We start from the raw sequence: 27821 nt of genomic DNA on the forward strand, positions 1-27821 counted from the left end.
GCACTGGACCTCTTCTTTGACCCTCCATTCGTCACCACTTCTCCACCGATCCAATCTCCCAGCCTTTCCCACCCCTACCTTAAGTCCCTCCTCTCCCAGCCTCCATCCCGGCTGTCGTCTTAACGACTTCTCAAACCACCTCACAAAGTCACATGCATCCTAAACAGACACAGCGTCTTTGACCTCCAATCCTTCCCAACCTTATTTTATTACCGAAACCTGGTTCTGATTTTGTGCCAGTCGCGCGCAAGGCCTTTTCCTAATTGCCTCTGGCCAATCCACTCCCACACAACTACTCCGCGACTCCCTCTTGCTACATTTTCTACAATACCGCACTTGACGGATGGAAACCCTTGACACCAAATTGTCCTTGCTCACCACCTGCTCACCACCTGCTCACCACCTGCTCACCACCTGCTCACCACCTGCTCACCACCTGCTCACCACCTGCTCACCACCTGCTCACCACCTGCTCACCACCTGCTCACCACCTGCTCTACACCTGCTCTACACCTGCTCTACACCGACATCACCCCCGACCCCTCCTGATCCCATTGCCCGACACCCACTTTACCAACCTTCGACTCTTTCAAACCCATCTTCAGAGACTAGTTCTTTGACCTACTACTAGCCAGTAGACCCTCCGGGTCACCCCTGGACCCCTGCCCTGCCTCTGTTCTGAAAGAAATATTCTCCTCTACCTGTGCAGGAGAACATGCAAGAACCATACTTGACGCCCTCACCTTTGACATCTTCCCTGAAGCTTTTAAAATGGTTAAGGTGCTCCCAGAAAAAAATGCATCCCTTGAACATAATTACAGGCCCAGATTTCTTGTGAAACTCATTGACAAGACTACATACTGCCAGCTCAACTGCTTTGTAGAATCCAACAAACTCCTCGACCCCGCTCAATCAGGCTTCAGACCTCGATGTGGAACAGAAACCACTCTGTCGATCTGGGATAATCTCAAGGTCGCTGCAGACTGAGGGTTGCACATCGCTGTTCTCCTGATCTCTCTGCAGCCTTTGACACTGTTAACCATTCAATTCTCCTTGACCGCCTCCACTCCATAGGAATCTGTGGCTTGGCACACACATGGATTGCTGCTTTCCTCAGCGACGGGCAACTCTCCTTCCTCTCCCCTTTTTGTCTCAACTGCTCGGCCTTTTCAACCTCTATCTGACCAATCGCTGCACTGGCTCCCTGTGGCGGCAAGGATTACGTTCAAAACCCTCTGCATTTCCATAAGGCCTTCTGGGGCCTCCATACCTTCAACTCTCTTGTAAATATATTCCTTCTTGACCTCTTCACTCATCCGCCTCCAACTCCCTCAGGGTCAGTCGCTTCTTCAAGCAACGAGTTGGTGGTAGATCTTTCTTCTGCTGGGACCTCCCTTTGGAACAGCCTCCCTGCCTCTCTGAAACTTAAGAACCAGCTCCGGTTCCGGCAGCAACTCAAGACCTTCCTCTCTGCTTCTGCTTACCCTCCTGCTGATCTCCTGGTTAAAACTGAAACTGCACTGGTTTACCAGGCACCCTCTGATCTCGGTCTTAGGTCCCCTCCCCACCAGTTGAACACCTGCACTGCCACCCTCGCAACCCTTGCACTCAGGTACTGTTTCTGTATCCCGATAGCCCCCTACCAGCACTTGACATCCGAGGTCTGCCCTTACCTTGCCACTTGCCACCAGCTGGCCGCACTTCTTTATTGTCCTTATTTATTACATTTTTTAGTTATCTTTTGTACTGCACTTCCCTCTCCCCTGGACTAGTAAGATCGCTGTCTTCCCTCTGTTCGCCCTCCCTTCCCTCGTCGCGCCTTGAATCCCTTGGGTATAGGTGCATGAATCTGAGTGATTTGCCCGTGGCTGAAATTACAGCAGGCAAATCGTTTGCATGAGAAAGGTGTGAACTACCTGCACCTTTCTCATGCGAACACACATACAATCCCACACACCCATAAAACTGCCCCACCGACCCCAACATAAACAAACCACACTTACCTTGTCTTCACGCTGGGTTCCTGCAGCGGCAGTTCCTTTTCACTTCCGTGATCTGGAACTAGCGCTGCAGGGGCCTTTTTTTTAAACATTTTTGTTTGTTTTTTACTATACCATGAAGTATAGTGAGCGGGGTGATGCAGGGGACACCCCCGCAGCCCGTTTTTTTTTTTATTTTTTATTTTTTATGCTCCCACCAAAGGTTCGAACCTTCGGTAGCATTTTTAGAACAAAAGGTTCATTCGAACCTTTTGATGCGGGAAAATCATCCTAAACCTAGGTGCGTTATAAATCCATATCATCGCTCTACCAGGAATCTTCCGCGCGCATCACGTCTCCTGTTAGGTCTACGCCGACGATACCCAAATTATCCTAAGAATCCACAAGACGAGGAATGACCCACGTCCCGACCTTGAGTAACCACAGCCTTTTGAACCCCAAGAAAACAAATTGTGATGAGCGGCAATAATGCCCTTATCCCACCACTGCTCCCATGGCCCCCCTCCCTCCAACATAGTCTGCACTATGGACTCGGGCCTAACCCTCTCCTGTCAGATCAATAATGCTTCAAAATGCTGTCACTACCACCTCAAACTTCTTAGACACATCTTTCCTTGTCTCTCCTACCCCAACAGACTCGCCACTGTTATGTCTATTATGTCGAGACTGGACTACGCCAATTCCTTAAACCTGGGAGCACCGGCATACCAACTCAAACGCCGCTGCCAAACTCGTCCTCGCCTTGGGGCACAAGAGACCACATCTCACCTGCTCTCTGAACCCTCCACTGGCTCCCAGTCGGACAAAGGGCCATCTTCAAGACCCTATGCGTTACCCACCGTGCAGTGCACAAGACCGGCCCAATGTACCTACGAGAGAAGATGATACCCTACCTCCCATATTGCACCCTAAAATGAAGCTCTGCCCTTTTTCTAATGATTCCAACTTCTAATTTTGTCAGGATCGGAGAATCTGCCTTTTCAACCTTGTCTCCAACTTTGTGGAACTCACTCCCCTCACATAGTCGACACACCCAAGACTACATGGCCTTCCGCAAGGCTCTAAAAACCTGTCTCGTTCCATAATGCCGACTAAAACCATTTAAGGCTGCTGAGAGCCTGCAACCTAATGACAAATGTTCACAGATCCCGAGCAATGACTCCACTAATGCGCCAATTTAGTCACTAATAAGTTTACTGTGAACGCAGCCCTCGCAAACGCCCACTTGGAATCAGGAATAGCGAGCTCGATTAATCAGAACTTCCACCCAGACATTGACCTCTCCTATCACTATGCTCACTCTCTACTCCGCACCAACACACAATTAGAGCGCAGCTACACTCCTCGATTTTCGGCCTAGCTGCTCACATACGGACACGGCTATAACCCCCAAAAATCGGCCTAGTTGCGCACACAAGCGTACTACAGACATAACAGCCAGAACCTAGACTTCGTATCCATCCTCCAGACTGCACATATTCAACTGATCTCAAATACATACCACCACACCTAATGCTAGGATGCAGCTACCATCAAACTGCATCAGCTGCGCACATAATCGGTGCACCCTATGACGCCTTACTCTCTTGACTGACCTGGACTGCAGTCTCCTGGGGGCGTTTAACCTACCAGCGCTTTGCGGTTTTACCAATGATATAGAGTGCTATATAAATGCCACATAGCATGAGGGACAAACCGTATTAAAGTCAATGGACTAGAAGAGTCTTCATGGGAGCCAGGACAGCCAAAGTCATTTGGTACAGTCTTTGGATATGAGGCACTTCTTGAATCAAAGTCTTGCACAAAGCTAGTTTGTAGAAAAATCACTTGTAGGGTCACCAGCTGTTAAGCCTGTGAGAAGGGGAGTTGGAATAAACTCAAAGCTAAGCCAATGCAATTCCCAACCGCGGCTAAAAGGCAAAAAGGTAACTACCCCAAGCCTAAACAGTACTTCTGGTTTGAAGAAGAGTGGTCCAGCTAGATTCTGTCTCGCTACAGCGGTGCAGACCCTTGTTCCTGAGCCTCAGTCGTGGGGACAAAGGGGAGGACGTCTGGAGGCTCCTGTGGTGGTGCTTGGGAGGTCCTTGGCAGCTACGTGCTCTTTTCGGTTCAGTGGCACTAGCACCGTCGCAGTTCTAACTGTTGGACTCTTTGCTCCCTCGGTCCTGTACTATGTTGAGCAGTGGAGTTTTTCGGGGTTAGTTGGTCCTACTAACCCAAGGGGAGAAGTAGTTCCTTCCGGAGCTTCTCTGTCGAGGTGAAAATTTCAGCACATCAGCAGGGCTTCACCGGCAATTCAAAGGTCCAGGAGGTTGCAGCAAACTTAGTTCACGGTTTCTTCGTTTGGTGTTTCTCCCAGTGGTCGACACTGCCTGTAGTCCCAAAACCCTCGCCTTTTAAGCAGGTTTCTTCCAGTCATGCACAGCATAGGCTGTCAATCGGAGAGCAGGGTGGCTGTCCTGAGAGGACAGCCAGCCAATCTGGACTAGTTGCATTCAGGTATTCCTAGAGGCAAAGGACAGGGGAATTTCAGGACCCTCTGTTAGGGAGAGTTCTCTGTTTAGGCTGAATTTCCCAACCTAGTGAGTCCCCCAGCAGCTTTGCTGGATTTTTGGGGTTTATTTTTTTTCTTTTCTTTTTCTCCTGCCAAGAGTGAGACTCACTCTCACTCTTGGACATGATTTGAGTGCGTTTCTTTGAATCTAGATGTGTTTAATGGGCTATGGGGTCTTTTACTCCATAGGGCTTCATGTTTTTTGTGATGTTACACAGCACCCTCAGTGCAGTGACACGGGTGTCAGTGACCCCCCAGTATAGACTCCATACCCTGGGCCTGACTACTGTCTCCCAGGGCATGTAAAGTCACCATTGACTTTACTAGTCTTAAATTCTGAACAGAACCAGTACAAACCATCATATTGTGGACGTACTGGCTGGGGCAATTCAATTGCCCCGGGGTCTGTTAGTCGAGGGGGCACGTCTCCGTCCCCCCTGATCGAGTTTTGGCTGGTGGCAGTGGATACTACTTTTTATATTCAACCGCAAATATTTTCCTATGGGATTTCCCATTGTTTTAGGCTACTATCTTTATTTAATTATTTATGGTAGCCTCGAACATACCACCGGTTTATTTAATATTAATTCTCCGTTTGGTATTTTTTGCCAAAACTTGATTCTAAAATGGCGTTTGTGTTCTCTTCTGTGACTCCAACCCAAGTCAAGCCCTTTTTTCCACTTTTTGGCGGGCTTCTCCACAGAAGCCCTCCAAAGTGGTGCCACTCCGTCTGGGGTACACAGGAGGGGTGGAGGGGAATTTAGGCACCCTGGACTGAGTTGCCTAGGCAACTCAAGTCGCTCTCCATCCTGATTGGCCCAAGTGGTGAGCCGGCCGGCTCACCACTTAGCATGTTTGAGTGACAGCTAGGCTGAGTGAATGGGGGTTTGCTGCATAAAAGCAGGGCTTTGGGGACTAGAACTTCAGAAGTCGCCACAGGACCTAAGAATCCGACGAGGGAGAAGCTGAGCCGACCTGCCACGACACCACCACCGGTGGAGCCCTGCTGGACTGCCTCACCACTTTTCCCAACGACAGAGGAGATCTCCTGCCAGAGAGTCTTCTGTCTTTGACTGGTGGGGATAACCAGTTTCACCGTCTCTTTGCTTTCCCGACGTACCTCGTGGCCGCCTTGCCCATGCCAAGCACCCCGGCAACCGGGATACCACGTTTTACCATGACCGCGAAACAAAGGTACCACCTTTAATCGGAAAACTCTGTGGCTGGTTTCTTCCCTGGTAGTGCAACGACCTTCATCTTTCCTCCAAGTCGAGATCTTCTCTTCCCCTGGACGACGACGCAACTTTCAACCACTACCAGGAACAACTGCCACCGCTGGAGGATCCTTCCCACTTAAGGTGTCGTGTCCCGCCTGGCTTCCCTTGCTACCGACTGTACGTGGTAGATTTAGCCCCCGGCTTTCGAACCTGGGTTAGTCTGGGACACCCTGGCTAAACTTTCCTAAAGCCTCTCTAACCTCTTTGCGAACCTTCTGCAAGACTTTCTAAGCCTAGTGTAACTGTGTGATCTTGGGCACATTTGTGCTCTGCTCTCTCTAAGAGTTGGCCCAGCCTTTGGACTTTGGCTCACCAGTTACTTTTTGCTCTTCTGCCTTGCTAACAGTGTTCCTGAATCTTAGAGTGGTGTACCTTTCCATATTCTGTCTTTTTCCCTCCCTTGCTCACAAACTTATTGGAGTGCAATCTAGTTAAGGGCTCCCCTCTGTATGAAAATAAGTGATGTTTTACTGTGACTTATCGAGAATGAAAAAGGGGCGTATATATTACAATAGTAACTGTGTTTAGAATATTTTACAATAAGAGTGCTGGAGTGTTTCAACTGTGTCTTTAAATAAATAATTATATACTTTGATACCAAAGCTCTGGTCAGTGTTTGCTTGTATTATTGTATCTGAGTGCCTATTGTGTATACTTTGCATACTGCCTCACTCTTCTTGAGAGAAGTCTGACTGCTCAGCCACAGCTACCAGGTAAATCTGGGTGGTGCAGACTGCTACCAAGTGGGCTTACTGCCAACACCTGTAGTCTTAAATCTTTTGCAGTGGTCCCTAAGGGAACTGCACAGGTTTCTGCCTAGCACCCTCGCATCCTGTCCTTCCAGACACCCTGGAGCCAGAGGCGGGCTTCAGGGCTGAAGCCTGCCAAAGGCAAGACAAAGGGTTCAAACGTGTCCACGCACAGAGTAAAACCCAAGAAAAACCTCACACAGAAAATGGTGAAAAAAGACGACCGGGGCTATTTTGACAAAATGGTCACCCATGGGTGCTGTACAACAGCGGAGGGTTCAGCCTGTGGTGGAAAAGCACAATGGTAGGAAAAAGTAAACCACTACCACCAGCCATTTAAAGTAGTGAGGTTAGCATAAAAATGTTACATGTGAGAGTAGGATAAGGGGCTACTAGGTAACACCCCAGCACTCCACGTAAAATGGTGTGTGCTGGACCCACAAAGAGAAAAGGTAAGTAAATTTCACTTCACTGTTCTTGGGAACTGGATTACACACAAGAAAAGGTATTTAAAAAAGGATTTCTCAGTGACACTGCACTGAAGGCGGAGTTTGTCAGACTAAAAAAAAAACTGAAAACCCAAAATCCAAATCAGGTAATAACAGTGAGAAAAAGGTCTCTCACTCCAGGGTTAAATGTAAAGTCCCAAGTCCAGCAAAAGAGCTGGGTCTGGAGGGGGGGTGGTCTCTTAGGTTGTTAGGAATTTAGCACTAAAATGAACTTTCTTCCTAACAAAGGCTTAAGCTGTGCGATGCTGGTTATTAATGAACGCTCTGCATGTTACCTTGCCCACCCAAGTGCAATACAATGAGAACCACAAAGTTTGATAATAATTACATGGCACAAGTTGATTCCGTTTCTCTGCCATAATTGCATGCATGGTTTATTATAGCTTGGCTGCAAACAACCTATTTTTTCAAATTATTGGGGAGGGTGGAAAGTTATGTCAGTAAAAACATTCAGAACAGGATGTCTCTTGCACAGCTCAAGGTGAATTTTGCTCGGATGGCTGCATTTTTTGTTGTGCTGGAGTGGTGGATGCAAAATTCAGCAGTCTAAAAATCTCATGTTTTATAGATCAAGGAATTGGAAGCAGCACATTTTTGAACTTCAGCAGGCATCTCATTTCCGATGCACATGGTGGGAAGAGTTCATGGTAATGGAGCTTCATGGTAAGTATACGCCTTGTGATGGGTTGGTGCTGGAAGAACAGTAAACCATGCATTTACGCTGAAAACTAATCCCAGGTGATATACCAATCCATGATGGTCAGGAAGGAGAGGGCGACACAATTTCCAAAAATAAGCATTTGGGCAGTTTTCACAGTTTGCTTTGTGTATAAACATCGATCAAGTCTTCGCATTTTCCATGAATCTAGCTTTACGTCTCAGTAAACCTAAAAATGGATGCCTGCCAGCTGAAGCATTCCGTGCTGGTGAATTTGTGTCTGACAAGCCATTCCTCTTTAGTCCCTAAAGAAATGGCGAATACTTGCGGCAACGTGCCTGTTTTAGTTCCGTGTTGTCTGCGGGTGCCATGCAGAATGCTAAGTTTCTAGCTACATGTTGGTTATACACCCCCATGTTCCAGTGCCCTCCTGTGCTCTTCCAGAAGGCCCCCATTTCGAATGTCACTTCTCCCCATGCTCGCAGCACACCATTGACCGTTTAGAGAGTTAAAGGGTGGCTCGGGAGCCCATGCACCTTCTACCCCTAGAATGAGAGCAAATGATCAACCTCTGTGTACCCGATCCGCTCCTCCACAGGTAACATTAGATCTATTGCACTCGGCTGAACGAGATTGGCAATTCACTCCATAGCGGTTTTACTACCCCCCCTTCCCCCTGCACACATGTCAAACATCCACCCATCTCGAGGGAACGCCCCCCCCCCCCCCCACTTTACTTGGTTGGTTCCGCACTCAGTCTCCGCCAATGTCAAACAAGGTGGAGACTCGTGCAGCGGAAAATGGAATTAACCTATAGAATCATGAGATGTGGGCTCTTTCCGTGGGAAGAGGCCACTCGCAGGTGAGGCCTCGCGGCCGTGCGATCGGGCCTTTGTTCCAGTTTGTAGATTCTTCCGTGTGTCATTCGGTTTACCTCTGTTGGCAGTCCCGGGAGGGCTCTTGTCTCTCCCCACATGGAGATAGTTTTTTGCCTGAGATTTGTCGGGACTGCGCCTATACCTCCCTACCCCTGTGCCCAGAGTTGGTAGGCGCTAGCTGGTGCATATTCACGTAAGCCATCCAATGTGTAGCGATTTTGAGCTCGGTACAAAAAAGCGCAACATTTGTCATCTGTAAATGTTCATTTATGTATTGCTGTAAGAAGGCGCAAAATATGCCCCGCCCATCTGCCACTTGCTATAATTAGTCCGATCCACGAATCCGTGCCAATTTATGACCTATGTTGCTAAGGGCACCAGTGGCCCAAAGGTCCACCTGTCCTTTTATATGAAGGAACTTTTGGTGCAAGATGCTTTGCAATCTGGAGGCACAATAAGGGAATTGGGAATTCAGTTCTGTAGACTTATTAGCGAATTACAACTGTTGAGCAGAAGTGATGAGAAATATTTGTGCGGCAATATATTACTTCTGTAATATATGGAAATCATCCGTTTAACCAAGATTGAAATGATGGCAGCAGTCCCTTATGGCATAGTCGCCGCTTCATCTGCTGCTGCAAAGTCTTGGTATTCTACTGTCAGTTTTTTCAGCTGCCATGGATACGTTTTCTTTTTTTTGTTTCTCACAGGCTGTATGGACTCAATATCGTACTTGGGTGTTAACCAACTTTACGGCCTGCCTCCCGGCCGCAGCATGCTAAGGTGGCCTTCCCGTCAGCACCCCATTGTTTCTGACATGGGCATCTCGTTTGAAGAAGCCCCCCACTGGCTAGCTTCCCTCCAGCATTGGTCTATGGAGCTGTTCAACTGGCTGCTGGAACTGGTAAAAGCAAGGTGAGAAGCAGCTGCGCTTTCATTTCTTCCCCCTTTCATTTTCTCAAAAGAACCTGTATTCTGTAAGAGCCCTTGTCCGTTTAGGCCCACAGGAACCACCTTGTCCTCTCATAGTTGCTGCTGTTCCGGGTTTCTCCAGGATGACGTCTCTTAAATGGCCACACTCTGTTTCAATTGGCATTCAAGATTAGATGGCCGGCGGTGTAACATGAGAGGGGGCCAACGGGCATTTTACCCCTTTGCTGGTTCAGCGTTTTTCTCTGGTTTTGGAGCAGACCTCCATCTCCTGGGGAATATTGCTAGTACAAGGCTATTGTAGGACTAGTGGCAAAGCCTGCAAATGGCATAGAAGGGGCAGCTTTCCCAGTAGGGACGTCTGGCTTACAGGTGTTCTATGCCTGGCTCACCAAATTGGCCTTGACTGAGGGGATGGCATGGTAGCCACTAGTAACTGGGAGCTTGTGTCTTCCTGCTCCTTGGGCAGGAGTTTCTGGGAGCCTCCCGAAAGGATTCGGGACCCATTTTCGGTTCTTAATGAGGAGGTAGAAATAGTTTCTTTGGACATGCACCTTGGACTTGATGTCAGTTCATGTGTGCTGTTGACAGTGGTGCGCAGCGTATGCACGTCTGCAGCAGTAAGCGTTGTCCATGCTTTTGTGTTATCGTGTTTGGTGTGTTCGCACAGTGAAGAGTAGACGGAACAGAGCCTGGCATACCGAGAAGATGCATGCAGTATCCAGCCAAAAGTAGGAATAACTGAGCATATACTGCCATGGTGCATCTAGCCAAGAGTAGATGCAGAACACAAAGTTCACAATGAACATTAGACTGCATTAAGAACATGGCGCTAGCTGAGAAGTCAGTAAAAATAAACCATGCGTGCCTAATGATGATGCAGAACACACTGCTAAAAGCCAGTACATCTACTGCAGTCCCATACATGACCTGCATACAATGGACAGCAGATGCAAGCTGCAGTATAAAACATGGAAAGATTCAATAAATATTACACACAAATAAGAAAAAACAGACACCACTACAAAACCACTGATACAACCAAACTACCAGCCTGAATATCACACTAACGGCATTACATGCAGAAGTGCAAGATGGATGAGGAATTCCTCAAATGAACAGCAACAATCTGGAACACTGACTTACAAGCCACATGTCCACAGTTTTGGTAGCATTTAAAAGCTGATCACTGCATCTGTCAAAGTGTACATGTCATAGCTGATGCACGATTGTCCCCTTTTATCTGAATTGTATCAGCAGGACACTTCTTGTTTCGATATGAATCATAAGTCAACAGACTATATATGAAACAAAAACCATCTCTTGTAATGTGGGTGTGCTTTTGGTTTGCTTGTTGCTCTGAGTATGAGCCCAGTTTATAAAGCTGTAATTTGCACTTTTGGATGTTTTATGATTTTGGGGATTTAAAAAAAAATGTTGTGGCAAGAAATGTTCAAAATAGCACGGAATTTAAAGTCTGATATCCAATTTTCATTGAGTGCACTGTTAGTCGTGTTTTAAAGTGCTCCACGTTTGTATGTTAAGGGGGTTTCTCAATCCTACTTTGGTGAAGAGGTGTTGCAACCAGATTGAATGCATGTCCTTGTTCAAACTCTCAAAGGCAGTCATTTAGCAGTCTGGCTTAGAAACTGAGGGGGAAGGCTTGGCAAGAGTACGCATGAGCACAAAAAATACTAAAAGCATTGTTCATCCAAGTACTTGGTAAGTTAAAATCACTAAAACATTTACATCCGTAATTTGGGAACACCCAAATGCGTAAGCAATCACTTAAGAATTGGAACAGTCGGTCATTAGTTTAAGTGGGAGAGAATTAACAAGCCTTAAAATGGTTAGTATACATTAACACACAAACAGCACGTCAGAAGTCCATATCTCGAGCCTTTTCAAAGTTGTCTGTTACAGGCAGGTGGTCCCATCAAGCATGTATTTGTAAAGTCACTGTAAAAATTGACTCGGATTGGAATGGGCAGACTCCCACTTGCGAAACCAGCAACGCCCAGTCGATTGAAACGGACAATAGGACTCGCTGTGGATGAGGTTGGAAGATTCACATGCTGTGGGCTCAAGGTTCCACTGACTGTTAGATCAAGACTTGCAGATGGCTAGAGTTTGGTCATAGCCGTACAGGAGGACCGTTGGGAGCAGCAGACCATGTTGTGATCCAGAGGAGGGTTGACCGACCCTCGTGAGTAGCCAGACTTCGTGTTCCAGTGTGCCCTTCCCTGTGGCAAGACAGCAGCAACAGATTGGTAAGGTTCCAGCGGAGCTCTGACGGTGCCGTTACAGTTTACATTGATGAAGTGGGCAGGTGCCTATGCAATGGTGCAGTCCACATCCAGGCAGGTGTAGGCTAAATGCAGACCCTGGAAAAGCAATCTCTGCAGAGCTGGGCTCTGAACTGGTTGGTCCCACTAGTCCAGAAGCGGATAGCTTTCCCGTCAATTTGAAGGCAAGCTGTGGTACACAGTGGTGGGCTTGGCCAATGCTGGGTATCGCAGCAACAGAAGTCTATAGCAGTCCTTGGGCTTCAGATCCTTTGATCGTGTGGTTGACCTTGAAATTGCTCCGGGTGATCTCCTTTATCCAGCATTCAAGCAGCGGGCTGCTCAAGCCCCCCTCTGGCCGGGACCTGTAACATCTAAACCAGTGGAGCTGGTCCAGTCGTGGACCACCTGCCAACCTCACTTTATGCCTAGCTAAATGTGGATGGAGACCAGGCTGTCCAGCCCCAGCCAGTTCATGCACACACTGCACAAAAGGGGAGTCCAGGGCTGGAGTACCATGAAAAGGCATGCCCCTTGTATTGCAGTTTCCCGCTGGCTAAAACGATGGCTCCAAGATCAGGCCTTTTCCACGAGAAGCCGCCATTTTTGAGTCTATGGTACTTGAGGCATTCTTGTGGAAAACAAAATAATGGTACACGGCTGTGCGTCGAACATTGTTAAAAATCGCTTACACCAGCTTTTTCAGTACACATTCCACGTTACAAAAGGAACTGAGTTGGGGTTTGGAGGGAGACGGTGTTCCTGAAGTATTCCTCGATTGCGATACACTGATTGGTACGAAAGAGCCTCGATCACCCTGAAAATTAGTAAGGGTCCAAAGAAAATGCAAACATGCTGGGAAATGTTCTTCAAGTACGACTAGAACCCTAGCACATCCAAGGGCGGGAACATGGCCTACAAATATCTGGCACAGTGGAGCCCAGATATCGCCATGTGCTCTGCTACCCATGGCGGTTAATGCTTATTAAAACGGGAACAGGACTATTTTTTTTTTTTTGTGGGGAGAGGTCATGTCAAGCAGTCGCTTTAAACCATAACAAAGGATGCCTCTGCAACAAGGAACGCCATTTTTGCTATCCACATTCCTGTAAGGAAACTACGGTTTTTATTTTGGCGTGTGAGAAACCGCACTGTTGGCAAGCAAGCCATCCAAAGCATTGCTGCGTGCAGCAGACCTGTTCTCGGTTCTGGGTATGCTCACTAACGGCTACCGCATCACTCTACTAGTCCCCTTAACACCTTCCTTTCAGTTATGCAGCCATGCCTTGCTGCTTCTGACCGTTCTCTCTGCTGTAAGGCAGATGGGTGTCGAAGCACCACAAGAAAGTAATGCTTTCCTTTTGTGGGCAGCACATGCATGCATTAAATGCATGCATGAAGCTCTGCGCATGCAATTCGGATGTAAAGCAGGCGCCCTGAATAGTCTGCATAGATGTCATGCAAAGCCTGAAAAATGGTAACGTTTTTAGTCGTGTTGAGCGTTCAGCTCTCCATCTCTGCATCTTTCCATCTAGGAATTGCAAGTCTGCTCTATATCCGCTGGGATAGAGAGACTTTAGCACATAATGTATTGCGGGGATACTATACATGAACCCACTTCCTAGCCTCCAGAAACGACACACATGGCGTCCATGCTATTCACGTCTCATGTTTGACACAAGTAACATCATTCTTTCTCCAACAGTCCACCTAAAATCACAGGATCTGCTTGCGATGGCAACGCATGCCATACCGTCGTTCCTATACATTTTGAAGAAAACCAATAAACTTGTCTCTATCTAGGGATCTTAATTAATATTCAGAAACACTGGATATCACTGCTATGCATTTTTTAATGGGGAGAACTTTCTTAAATATACTTAAGTCCATCTTTATGTAGACAAATGCTACTCAACGTTTTAACTTGTTTCATCTAAGAAAGTTCCAAATTTGCAAACCAGCTGGTTTGGACGAACACTCATGCTCAAAATGATTGCAGTAAAGACATGTTTTTCCACAGTGGCAAACGATAGCTTTTCCGAGATTTGGCACACTAGCCCTCGAAAATCAAACACCAGGCCATTTTAAAGCAAACAAAAAAACATTATTTCCAGACATTAACAAATCAATGTGGAATGTAGACTGTAAAACACACCATCCTCTGCACCGCTCAATGCAAGCACAAATACGCCGCCATGTTGGGTCACGCGTGAATACAATGAATGGAAAAACGAATCCCACGTGCAGGACCCAACAAGCCTAGTAGAAAGAGGGACAAAGGGGAATGAGAAATCTAGCATCTCGTGTCCATCACGCACTCACACACCCACACCCACCATATTTAGCGCAAGTTATCATCTGGTCAAGATACTGCCATCACTTAAAGCTTGCTTGTGAAAGGGACTGCATACTCCACTTTCTCATGCCTACCCATAACTAATCTCGGCTAAAACACCACCACTAACTAATCCCTTTTCACAATCCCCACCTCATGTACCCTCAACCTTTCTCTTGTATCCACACAACACGGTCTGGCAACATGCTTGCAGAATCGCAATACACTCCTTCTCGGACAAGACCCCTACACTGGTGATTGACACACTAATCCAAGCTACCCTCCTCTCCCATTCAGACGTGCAGTAGAGGACCTACAAAATCAAATTACACTCTGAAATGTGTAACACAATGTACTGTATAATCTGCTGCACCCAACAGTGCATGCATCTCAAATACAAGTTGGGCAAAACACTCCCAAAACAAATTGGTGGGGGAAATGGCTTTGTAAACATTTTTTAAAATAAAAATATAATAATAAATGCGCTACTTCCTTGTATGTGTTAAAGTTTAATCTAGTTAAAAGCTAAACCTAATATAAAACCCACATTTACTCTCTTCCCAATAAGTTATAAGATCAGCACAAATGTTTCCCCACCACATAACCAGCCATATAGCAAGATGCATAACCTCAAAGAAGTACATTATAAAAACCTGCAGTGGTTGCAATAGTTGGGTTACATTGCACATCATAGGACTATCATTTTTCAATTTTTTTCGTCCATGAAAGTTCACCCAATGTGGCACGCAACTGCACTGTCCAAATAGGAAAGATTATCGGGCTTCAGCCCACCATCTCAATCGAGTACCATTTAATAAAAAAAAAAAAATACTTAAACACCAACCTATACGTTGCGCGTGCCAAAACAAATGTGAAGATTGGATTAGCCAAACTCGAGGGATTCATTTTTTAAGCAAAGAAAATTGACTTTTCTGTGCATGGGGACAAATTAAATCAAAAATATACTGCAAAACGCACAAAAACACATACGCCTTTCAACTGGGCCCCATTTATCCAGGACACCTGTATTTAGTCTGTTCAAGGGAAATGCAAAACAAAAAACATTCTGAAAAATAAAAAAATACTGCAAAATGCACACAAACATTAGCGCCCCAAACATGCATACTTGCATCCTCTTTTCAGTCATGTGCATTAAGGCCAGAGGGACAAAACAAAGTTAAATTTACCACAAAATATTCCAAGAATCCCACAAGATGGAACATTGCATCCCTCAAACATGCATATTGCGTCCACATTTTCAGTCATGTGCACTATGGCCAGGGGGACAAAGTTAAATTTACCACATAATATTCCAAGAAATCCGCAAGATGAAACAAAATGAGGAACTATCTCAAATACGCAAACCTCTGCAGCGCTCAAAGTTCTGTATCCCCAACACACATTTATTCTGTCATGCGCAGTAGAGTTGGAGGGACAAAATGAAGCTAAAAACATTCCTCAGAATGAACAATATCTTGCCAAAAGATTATCTCAGGCACCCAACACATTTTACATAATGCCCCTAAAAATTGTGCAGCGCTCTCATTAAGGTTTAAGACACCAAAGATAAAATAGACCAATATTTAAATGAAAACTTACCTGAATTTCTCACTATTCCTACACTTATGGCTGAGCAACAAAAAAAAAGGATCCAGGCAAGTGTTTAAATTTTACAGTGACAGTCTCTTTAAGACTACAGTATGCTGCTGGTTCCCAGCTGCCATTCAACAGACTGAAGCCTGTACTTTTTGCTGACCTTTGACGCAAGGCTTGAACGCTCTCCTTTACATGTCCCTACATTGGCTATGTTACTTCATATTTGTTGAATTCATTTGCCTCAACCAATTTAAGAACAAAAGAAATGAAAGGATGCCCCTCGCCCTATGCATAGGTGGTCTACTTGACATTCATACCTTCTAGTGTCCCAGTTCCCAAATGATGTCAACGGTTGCTAAATGATAGAGCTGGTAGCCTAGTCTGATTGCAAAGCTGGTCCGCATGTGGGCAATCGTCCATGATTCCCCAAAAAGCCCCAGTTCTTTCCTTTTCTCCCTATCAACTTCATCTGCACACAATCTTGGTGTTGCCTTCAATTCTAAAAACCAAATTCTTTACATATTGGCAATACTTTTCCTACTTCCGTTATCTTTTAAATTCTTTCCTTTTCTATTATACCACGCAGCAAATCTCCTTATCTTCCTTTATATACTCTTGTCTGGGGTCCTTTTCTCTTTTAGTCGGTCTCACCACCTCACAAATCTCTGCGTGTACTTGCTCTAGTAAAACAGTTCTATAAACTGCTTCCCTTGCTTTTTTTCTTGGCTCTGAGTCCCATCTCCTCACCTTTCACTATATTGTGCATTCACGCAGGAAGAACAGCAGAAGCGGGAGAGAAGACCACATTAGTAGTAGAGAAATGAAGATGAGGTGGTCATCCAAGACTGAATAGCAAGCAGGGTAATATGGGTTGAGTCAGACAAAGAAAACGAGTGAGCCAGGAAGTAAAAGTAAACCTGTTGGACAAAAAGTCAGACCACGGAATCGTGAGGAAAGAAAATGGACCAGAACCTTGAGGAACTCCAACTGGAAAGTAAGAGGAAAGATTGCTGTCTTACCCAGGATACTTGAAAGTTAAAAGCTGCAATCAAATATCATAAGGAAATCATTGGACAACCATACCAGAGTAAACTAGAGAACAGAAGAAAGAATAATGGTGATCAGCAGCATGAAATACTGCACACAGATCAAGTACAAGAGTTCAAGAAGGTTTAGGAACTAAAGTCGTAACATCAGGGAAGTTTAAGTAGAATGGAAACCAGTTTGCGAGGAAAGAAAGGATGGTGATCAAGAGAAGTGGAGATTAGAGGGCCACCATCCTAGTCATCATCCTTCTGAATAGTAGTGTACAACAGATGCTATTGGTATGGTCTCCTCAGCAGCAGCTACCATCTGCAAACTGACCCGTTCTATGGTAAATGGCCTCCAGGCAGATACAAATGATATGCTTGAAGTAATAAAAAAGGGCAATGTTGCAAATCCCGTTAATACGTGGCAGACTACCCATCAGCAATCATTGTCATGGTCAAGATGTGGGCAGGCTGATTAGCTTGAAATCGGAATATTGTTGGGACTACCAGCTCGCATAATATTTTTATTTTTAAATAACAGCCTCTACGCAGAGTGTCACTACCGTGCTGCTCTGCACTCTTGTTCCCAAGAAGAGTGCGTTGCCCTGATCTATCCTCACAGCCCAAAACCTTTCCTTTTTATAACCTGCATATGGTTGACCGAGTTGGAAACAGAAGCAGCGACTTAAGCCTATTGTCTGAAACCAAAAAAATAAGCTGTAAAGACCTTTTTTGTTGGTGTTTTTTAAAACTAAATATATCTATAAGGCACCAATTCATCCTCTGGTTAGCAACAGCAGCATTTTTGTTCTCTGAAAAAAATCTCAGTACCATGAACGGTGTCTGGCCAAAAAGCACAACAAATGTGCAGCAGCATGGCAGTGCTGGGGGTACTATATTAGCAATATAGTCACTGGACATTCTGGGTTGGTGCAAAGCCAAATATGAAGAATGATTTTAGCCACATTCCATCTTGCCAATTTTACAGAATAGGTATACCATTCAACTTTCAAAACATTTGCTCCCCGAAGAGTTTCCACACCTGCAACAAGGAAAACATTTACACTTGTTTTCTGGTTGAATTCTGGATTTAAAAATGGATGTTGGAACGCCGTGATTTTTCCTTCTCTTAAGAAATACTGCATTTTTTTCATGAGTCTACATGAGCCATATTTTCACATTACTGTGGCTTTGAAATACCCGAGATCCATGGTGAGACCTCAACATTACCACTCTGTCCTCAAGTATTCTGAAGGGGCATGAAGTGGCGGTTGATCTGAACAAACCTTAGACAATATTTGTACAGTCATACCATGTGGACTTGCTGATTAAGTCAAACTATGTACTGGGCGCCTTTGGAAGAGACTGTCTATCGAACAGAAATGCCAGGCTCCAGGAGTCTTCGAGCTGCTGAATGCTGAACTACAGGACTGAGTATTTCACCCTGGAGAGCAATGGACTCTTGTGGTTTTTTTGTTTTTTTGTTTTTTGTTTTCCCTCGTGCCTTTCCATGAGATCAGTTGTCACAAAAGATTGGCAATAGCAGAGGATAAGCTCATTCTAACTCAAGCGGCAAAGGTGCTTTGAAATGTCGTGTAAGGACTGGATCTCAAAGTTGAATACAGTGCCTTGTATTTAAAACACTCAGCAATTTAGAGTGACATATGCTAGTGTAAGGTTAAGGTCCACACATGGGTTCCCATACAACCCAAGGAATGTGGTCTTCGAGAAAGGACTTGCTACAGGTAAATGCCTGGACGCAGGTTCATCTGACTTTGGAAATTGTCTGCCATCAGTAAATTCTCCTTCATTCTGATTCAAGCCAAAGCAACAACCGTGCAAATGGGCATGAAATCCAGGGCCACCTTGAAGTAGGCGCAAAGGTTTTGGGATTGGCTTCTGTTGAGGAATCTATTTGCAATGGATTTAACTTTCATGCAGATTGAGGGGAGTCTTAAATGTTGACTTGAAGAGGGGTGGGGGGGATCCTATTTTCTGCAACAGCTGAAAGTGCATTCCAAGACTTCGCCACAAGTTGCCTGGAGCCATTATTCAAAAGCAATGCCCATTTAATTTACTGCTCAGGATTTGTTTATGGTTTTTCATAGATGCCACCCTTGGCCAAAGTAATCCTAAACTTGGTGAAATCCCGATCCTCGCCAGAACTCGTCGATGGTAATATGATCTATGGGCCTGTGGTTTAATAAGAATCACATGGCCTTGGATCCACAATGATCCAATGCGTTTACATTCAAAGCAGTATGGCTCCTGAGACCTTTATGGAAATGTGAACATTTCACAAGACTGCTTGTCTCTACTGAAAAAATCTAAAGGGCAGTCTGACATCAGGGATGCATTCAAATGCAAAATATTGTACCCGTTATGTTAGTAGAGATGCCAGCCCTGCATCCTGAAAAAACGATTTACGTCCTTACCTTTTTATCTGTAAATCCTGTCTGTAATGTTCCCGCTTAGAAATGTTCTTTATCCTTTTTTTTATTTTTTTATTTTTTTCATAGTTTTATTTTGTAATAGTTTGCTAGCCTTAGATTTGACCGAAAGTTGGTGAGTTCAAGTATTATGCACAGACTAACTTTACCGTACCCTTTTGCGATTTGTGAAGTATGTCCAAGTACACCTGTCCATTTTACCCAAGTTAGTGTCATTTTTCCAAATTAATTGGACGAATTCATTATGGTGATTTTTTGACAAATTTCGCCCCCTAACATTGGACGCCTTGTATTTAAAAAGAGGTGTCCGTTGCTACCTTGACCAATCACTTCAGGATTCCCCAACATGCTTTCCTGCACTATGGTGCAGTGCACTGGTATTTCAGCTTCTGATATTTAGCAAGATGGATAGATTCCACCATTGACCTGAAGGCCAACAAAATCCGGGAACTGGTGCCTGGATTCTGACGCCAAGGCAAAGCATAGTTATTAACTCAGTTTGGCTGAAGAATATTAGGAGTGTGTGTTTTTTCTTTCTTTCTTGTCCTCTTGATCCAGTTTGTTTTTCTGTTCCCTGATTTCCTCTTTGCATGGGTTGGGCTTGCTATTGTCTGTTAAATGTCAATGACTGATCCCATGATAAAGGAATAGTTAACTTTAGTTCTCCATCATGAGGCTTTTTATAAAACTCCAAGCCCACCTCCACTATGCAGTCAATCGAAAACCGAGGGGGATGCTTGGAACTGTACATTATGTTTAGAAAAATAAACCTCTTCAATGTATCCTGGGGCCAGCAGCACCTTGGGTCCTTCAAGTGACTGTCCGTGTATGATTTGAATGACTGCCTTCTGTTTTAAATACACTATTAAAATGTACGTTTTTCAAAGGAAAAATTGAGGAAAAAAACGAGGCAAAACTTCATATTCTTTAGGTTTTATTATACAATTATTAGAGTTCTCTCTATTATTAAATGTTCCATTGATTTCGCCTGAGCTATTCAGTGTTTTTGAATCCAGTGAATTTGCTCCGCATGGAAAACTAGCATTATTAGAAAGGAATTTTACCAAGTACAAATAGAGAAGGTGTGCTTGCTATCAAAAAAAGAACAGTCTGCAGGACAGGCGGTGCTGACATGTTTGCATGAAACCTTGGGCCTGGCTGGAAATGGCAGCTAATGTTTGGAGGCACACCCCAAGTACCATGATGGACAATATAAAACCTCCCCAAGGCTGCTTTCCAGTCTGTGGCCCACCCTATCTCTACTAGTCTGATTAATCGCTTTATATGTAGGGCTTGGCTTGTCACATAGAAGGGTGCAAGTCACTCCTCGTACAGCCAGTTTGTTTAGCGTTTTATGGTGAAACCGTGCACTGGTTGTTAAATCCTCAATGAGCTACTGTAAATTACAGTTTCTGGCCTCGTGCCCTATAAAAGCAGCTATATGGGCCCACAGGCATTTGCAGGTACTCGTACGTGCACCAGCTGCATATGCCTGTACCCCTATATAGACTATGGAAGCCTTGAATGACTAACCTTCATCACTTTGAAAGCTGTATTGATGGACCACTTTTCAGCTGCTGATTCATGGAAATGTTTATTTGTACTAGTTAGAGTTTCAACCTATATCCTGAAGGTATTCTTTACCTGGATTTGCGCCAATATTTATGTATGGTTCAACGACCAGACACTTTCCGCCAAGCTAATCAGGTTAGCCTATTACTGTAGCATCCTTGCTGTTCCCCAAGAGCTCGAATGTATAATCCTAAACCTGAATAGGTTTCCAACCGTTCATTTTAATTGAAATGCAATTGAAAGCCTGACCCCACTTAGCCTTACTCTTTTCCGATGTAACTCCAGGTGTTGAGGGGCCCTCGGTATTGGAAGACATTGGCAGCAGGAGAGGATAGCCACACAACACCTACCAAGGCCTAGTGACTGTTTTTGCCAAATTGATTGGTAGAACGATCTCCTACTTTACCCCAGAAATGTTACATGATAAATCAAATGGAAGCCAGGGCATCTGACTTGTGGGCATAGCGCCGTCCACGGTAGCCGTAAAGCGAACAGTTCCAAACCTACCATGATCATCTAGAGAATCTGCATAAACACACGACCAAGTCCCCACCCACACCACCCACGAACCGCAACTTGCAAACACAACCTGGGAGAGCGCACACAAACGCACAAGTAAAAGTGGCGATGTCTTCAAAAGGCTACGGAATGTAACTGCTGACAGCTAGCGACGGGGAGTGCTGCATTCGTCGGGGTCTCTACTTGGTACGGGACCTCCCACTTGCAAGGTCTGTGCATGACTATCTTTTCCTTCATTGCCAAATCTTGGCTTTTGTTAAGAGAGTATGAAATGTGTTTGAACTAGTCATTTTAAAAATAAAATGCATTGAGTATATATTAACTGCAGGGCAGCATACTTTATAGTAAAGCTGGTGGTCAGAAAGGATAAGAAACGTAGCATCTATTACTCAGTAGGCTTCATTGGTAACCATAAAGAATTGGAAGGCAACCAGTGCCTCTTTCAGTAGTTTTAAAATAACATGGCATCTTGGCAGAGGTGATGATGTGAATAGTCGGCTTGATTTTCTTTTTGGGCTGAAGGCTGTCAAGTCTATGTAGGTTCCCCCCTCCGACAGTTATAGTGCAGCCGACACATCTTTTTTGGGAAAAGCAGACTGATTACATATTTTAGTGTATGAAATAGAAACGCGAGTAAACCTTTTTGTTTCTGCATTATATGGCATGTAACGGGCAATTTGCAGGTTTGGTAAAAACAGGAATCGTGATTTATATAGTTTTGTTTTATCATTCTAATTGGGTTTCCAAATTCATGAGGGGAAATGCATTGTTTGTAGAGCAGGGAAGAAGTTAATTTGAATTGCTGTTATAATTGAGTTGTCCTTCAGGGCAGTTAACTATGAAGCAGTGCTAGTGAGGTGTACATTGTCCTATGCTCGGTTAACCACCATAGTGGTCTTAAGGCGCTGAAACCTTGTCAGTTTGGGAAAACCGTGAAGCCACCCAGGATGTAAACCACAAATACGTTTACATTTTCCTGTGGTGAAGCCCCTTGCATTGTGGGAGATCAGCTCTTCTGGAGACAAGAAAAGGGGCAGTCCTGCCTGTCGAGTTCAAGCCTGGCTTTCCCTATTACAACCTGTTCTGAGAAGCCAACTTAAAAGGGCAGGCAGTTTACACTAGACCAACCTTTATGGTAGCAGAGCAGTCTGGCTTAGACTGAGGAGGCGGTAGGGTTGCTGAAAAGTACAGTTGAGAGTAAGAGGATTCGAGGTCCACACAGGCGAGTCCCCAGAAAAATACCATTAATTAGACTAAGACAATCCACAAAAGCAACACATTACTGGTAAATGAAGTCCTTATTAACCATATAGTAACCCCGTTTTGATAACGCCAAGATGGGTTACCTATCGCATTGGATTACAACACTGATAATGGGATATAGTCAATAAGTGTCAGAAGTCAGTTGGAGTTACAATTTACAAGCCTTAGGTTTGTTACAAATAGGAAAAAAACAAAGGGGTCCTGGGAGTCTCTACCAGACATTAGTCCCGGTTACGAGAGCAGGAACAAGAGTACCAACAGCAACCCCTGGTTGAGACCCCCCCCCCCCTCCTGACTGAGGCTGGTAGAGACTCCCAGAACCCCCTGTTTTGCATATTAAAATAACTTTGGATCTCACCCTAAGTTAATCCAGACGTGGGCCCCACTGATGAGGCCCAGCCAGGCTGACTTGCGTGTCTGGGGTTGCTGTTGGTACTCTGTTCAGAAGAGAATTGGCCAGCATTTCAGTGCTGGACTGCCTTTGGGCAGGACAAAGACTGATCTGTTGTGGAAAAGGGATAGTGAGCTCAAAAATCTGGTTGAGTGTCTCCCGCGACGGTAGAGACTCCCAAAACACTGTTTTGCACAAATAGTTAAGCTACAAGAGCAATGCTTTAGGCTCTCATCCATAGCTTTGTAATAGTTCAGTCAATTGCAAGCAGGTTTTCTTAAGTAGGTTCTTGCAGACAGTCACTGTAGAAGGCCTTAGGCTATGGAGGGAGTAGACTGCCAGTCCTCAGGTACTAGGTGACTGAGCAGTACTCCTGGCCCAGGCTCAATGGCCTTTGGTTCAATAGGGTAGCCAGTGCTAGTTAATGGGGATAGTTGCATGTAAAGCGGTATAATGTATTCAAACCAAACCCCCAAGGGAATGGGCATGTTTGGGGACACCTAGGCTCCCAATCAGATTTACTGTAGGAAGCTCTTGGGCTGCAGGTTAGTGGCTTTCAGCAACTGTAAGGTCAGGCTTATGTGGAGGTCCGAGGATAATGTAAATGGTAATTGTTTCCTGGAGCACGATGGAACCCCTTGGGTGCAGCAGGAGGAAGTGAATGTTGGTGTGACCTAGGCAGCATACTTGGATTTTGAGTTGATGCGAGACAGATGTAGCAGGTTGATGCGGCCCTGGAAGAGCTCTGAAGATGTTGGCAAAGCGCTCATTGAGCTTGAAGGCGCCATGCAATGTTGTGGTCTAATTCCAATTTGGTGCAGACCAAATGCGGATCCAGGCATAGAGATGGATGCCGAGCAGGACTTCATGCTGGTTGATCCCACCAGTCCCGATGAGGAAGGTGCAAGTATCCAGTCATGGTAAAGGCAGAGGCCTGAAGGTCATTGGATGGCTTGGTCATTTCTTGTGTCAGCAACTGTCCTCTGCCAGTCCTTTGGCTTCATATACTTTGATCTTGTGGTGGACTGTCGTAATGTGGCAGGTACCCTACTTTTATTCAGATTTTGGGTTGGGCTGTTCCAGCCCTGCTATGGAGTAAACCTTCAACATTTAAACAGATGGGCAGGATCCCATCTGAGCGAGCCTGCCGCCACACATTCAGACCCTGAAATGTCCCGAACCCCAGCTCTAGCCAGTTCCCTCCTGTATAACCGCTGGATTACTCTGAAAGTGCTTTTTCTGTCTGGTTTCTTCTGCCCTGAGCAGTATGACTGGCAAGCGAAGATGAGGGTAGAAAGGACGGGTCTTGTACCATGAGGAATGTCTTATTTTGAGTATATGGCACTGAAAGGCATTATCGTGGTGAAGAAAGGTGCATAGCAAAAAACGATTTTACTTAAATCGGCCTGCTCAGTACAAAGCACAACTGTAAATGCGGTGTTATTTAAAGAAGGGGGACTCCATGTCCTTGGAGCAGTCCACTCGGGAGGATAGATCAGAACATGCTCGCCTTGGAAGCAAGAAGTGGAGCAACACTGGTTCGATTCCGTGGTCTGCGCTTAGAAACCTCTGGGTATAAAGCGCCTTATAAATAACCGATCCTATATACTATCACTAAAGGTGGCTAACGCCACATTGTAAAGGTAACCTAGGGAGCCAGTCACTGTACTTGTAGTCACTGGAACTGTCGATTGCATCCCGAACGAAATAAGAGCTGCAGGTGATTACTGACTCACTCGCCTTGGAAAGTCGTCTGAATCCAGTTAGAAAACTCAAGTAGACTCCATTTAAGTCGGTGTTGAAAAGTTACAAAAATAAAACCTTTTCTAGCCCATGCCATGAAGTAATGCAAGTTGGTGCTGTATAGTGCACCTCTGTGATTATTTATTTTTGGTGGCCTTGAATTGCCTGCATTGGCAATCTGAGAGGTGGGTTAGTGGGAGAGGCACTTGCGTCTTCAGTGGTGGTAAGTGCAGGCCAGAACCCTGGATGCTGGTATGCACTTGTTTGTGGTCTGACATTTGCCCCCTGGCTTGCTTTAATCCAGAAAACGGTGCGACCTGCATGAGTTTGGTTGTCTCAACCTTTAAGGTCTGCACTATTATAGCTATAGAACTATTGTAGCTTTAAGGAGCAGGAGTGTATGATCAATGCCCATACCTGACCTTTGTATCTGCAAACACGAGCATATCTGCTCTTTCCTAGCTTTGTCCTGTATCACTGAATGCCAACTAATCCAGAATGTACCGAAATTAGGCTACATATCTTTATTGCACTCCCCCATAGCCACATGGTTCCATGTAGAACTCTGCCTACTTCCAATGGTCTACCATTTTGCGCTTTGGTGCAAAATGGCGCATTGGGTATTTTAAAATATTCTGTAGGTGAAACCCGAAGATCTATTAATTGATTGAACTGGGATTGGCGGAGCTACTGCGGGTGGGTGGTGGAGCTAGATTATGTAGTGGGCAATGTATTGAGCTCTGTGCAGCTCTGCCGCAGGTAATGTTGTGGGGGTGGTGCTAGCTGGCAGAAGAAAGCTGTTGTGCTCTTTGTGCAGTGTAAGGATGCTAAATGACTAAGAGGGGCCAGTCCTTGAGGCAGTCGGAGATGGATTGGGAGTGCTTGTATGTTTTTGGATTTTAGTGCTACAGTAGTAAGTCTGAGGTTGCCATGGAAGCTGGGATCTTGTCCATGTTTGTTAGATTTTTCCACAACTCTGAGGCATGTTGAACAATCCATCTTAAGGGTTATGCAGAATTACAACCCAAAGATCGGCCAGACTGTCAGTGTATGGCTATGGCAGAGCAGTCTGGCATCACCATAAGGAAGGTTTGAAGGCTCGTTGATAGTAATGTTGGGTTCCTTAACACATTCCCAAGAGCCCACAATACAGTAGAGCAATTCATATATTAAAAGGGTGCCTACTGACCCTTGACACTATTCGACCTATTGCTGGTAGTAAACTAGATGCATTGTAATGCTACGGAATGGGGAGAACAAGGCGATCCCTAGATACACGTTACCAAGTCATTCAGGTCCCACGGATGCCACACATGGATAGTCTGTCATTTCAACCACCCTCTAGTGTGTTGTAAAATCACCATTATACATATGTAAACCGTATACTCTGTTTAAGGCCTCGAGGGAGAGAAATTAGCAATTCGCGATGGGCCTCGGAGGACCACCCAAACATTTAAATAGGCTTTAAGTATTTTGTTTTACCTACTGGTCTCATGACGGCTGTAGAAACATCTTAGAAACAAAGTTTCCAACAGTTATGCACAGCATCGTTGTACTTTTCAGAAAGCGCGCTTTAGGCAAGAAGAAAATCTGGAATGCCAGCAAACATTCTAGTTTTTGGTAGTAAACTCCAGGGACCCAATCACTGAACCAGAACCTGATCACCCAGGGACTTGAAACCCAGACCATCCACCCCAAAAAAACAGCCTTTTTGTCAAGTGATCTCCACCAGCTGGGAGTGAAAACACGGCAAAGATGGTTCCAGGAAGACTGAGGACATTGACTGAGTATCCAGATAGCTTGCCGTGTCAAGGGGGCATCCAGCCAGCAGAAGAAAACTGTTAGCAAAGGGAAAATGGTTGAAGTGACCCAGAAGACCCAAACTAACAGGTGTGGGACGATTTTAAGCTTCTTACCCCAAAATGCAAGACCAAGGAGGCAATCGGGAATAAGCAACCCAGGAAATATCCAACCGCACAACAAAAGCTTCCCCACTTTTAGCACCCTGCAAATCTGGATCGCCATTTAAAAAAAAAAGGTACCCAGGCCCACATTGTAATGTTATTTATATAGCGCCTTAATCCAAAGCGCTTTACAGACCACATATTTACATACAATATCACCCAACCGAAATTGGTACTCATTTATCGACCTTGGAAGGATGAAAGGCTGAGTTGGCCTTGCTGGAATTTGAACCTGCGACCTGCAGGTCACGCTCAGATCGCACCAGCGAGCGCTCAACCCAAAATGTCTAGGTAGGACTTGAAAAAATACACCAGTATTCTGCTTGCTACTATTATTATTTGAAAAGCTGAGTATGAACTAAGGCCCATAGGCATCTAGACACTAGTAGGACAGCAGCCCAACAACCAATACTCCTACTCGTACGCCAGGGGAAAAAAAAACAAGTTAAAACAGATGGGTTTTCAGTGCTCTTCTAAAAGGGAGAAACTCGGCAAGAGTTCTCGGAGATAATGGGAACACATTCCACATGCTGGGGCCTAGAACTGAGAGAGCGACCATCGCTTTTGCTGATATTTGGCGACATTGAGGTGCAGAGCGCAATTGTCTAGCTGGGCATTACCGCTGCGGTTTCGCTTTTAGGTATTGGGGACCAATGTTTTGTACAGCCCGATGGACGACACAAAATCTTAAATTCAATCCCGGCAACCAGTGCAGACGGTGCAGGAGCGCTAGTGAAGGAGACAAACTAACACCATTGGTGTTAGTCGTGCTGCCGAATTTTGGAGTGCCTGCATCCGCTGGATTTGTCCTAGATAATTGCCATTGCAAGGAATAGTAGATGTCACCAATGTTCGGTTGGGGGGGGAAGCAAAGGGGGAAGCTTCCTCAGCCTCCCAAATCCTGCATTGCAGATTGCCGAGATCTGGGCCTCGTGTGAACTGTTCGGTAAGAGTTAACACCCAGGCTTTTTACTGAGGCCAAGGAAACCAATGATGCGTCCAATTCTGCAAATTCCACAGGTGATCCATCCCATGAGAACCGACAACTAGGACTTCCCTTTTGCTTCCATTCATTTTCAACCAATTAGCTGACATCCAGCTGCCTACTTTCTCCAAC

General features: G+C 45.3%; 1 protein-coding gene across 7 annotated transcripts in view; it reads left to right on the forward strand.

Annotated features, from left to right (window-relative positions):
• Positions 1-27821, forward strand: part of LOC138566285 (uncharacterized) — a 75529-nt gene that overhangs the window by 36485 nt on the left and 11223 nt on the right. For 5 of the 7 annotated variants that reach the window (XR_011301890.1, XR_011301895.1, XR_011301893.1 and 2 more), the window contains exons 3-4: positions 7658-7752; positions 9336-9540. Coding sequence is in view for 1 of the 7 variants with exons in the window: in XM_069643406.1 (XP_069499507.1) it covers positions 7734-7752; positions 9336-9540 (224 nt within the window). In the remaining 6 variants the exon portion in view is untranslated. Of the gene's footprint in view, positions 1-7657; positions 7753-9335; positions 9541-21109; positions 21553-27821 lie in introns of all 7 variants that reach the window. The other 2 variants (XR_011301891.1, XR_011301896.1) reach the window with 2 other exon arrangements.

This window comes from Ambystoma mexicanum, chromosome 1p (assembly GCF_040938575.1).
Source record: "Ambystoma mexicanum isolate Mex_15411 chromosome 1p, UKY_AmexF1_1, whole genome shotgun sequence".
Lineage (NCBI taxonomy): Eukaryota > Metazoa > Chordata > Amphibia > Caudata > Ambystomatidae > Ambystoma > Ambystoma mexicanum.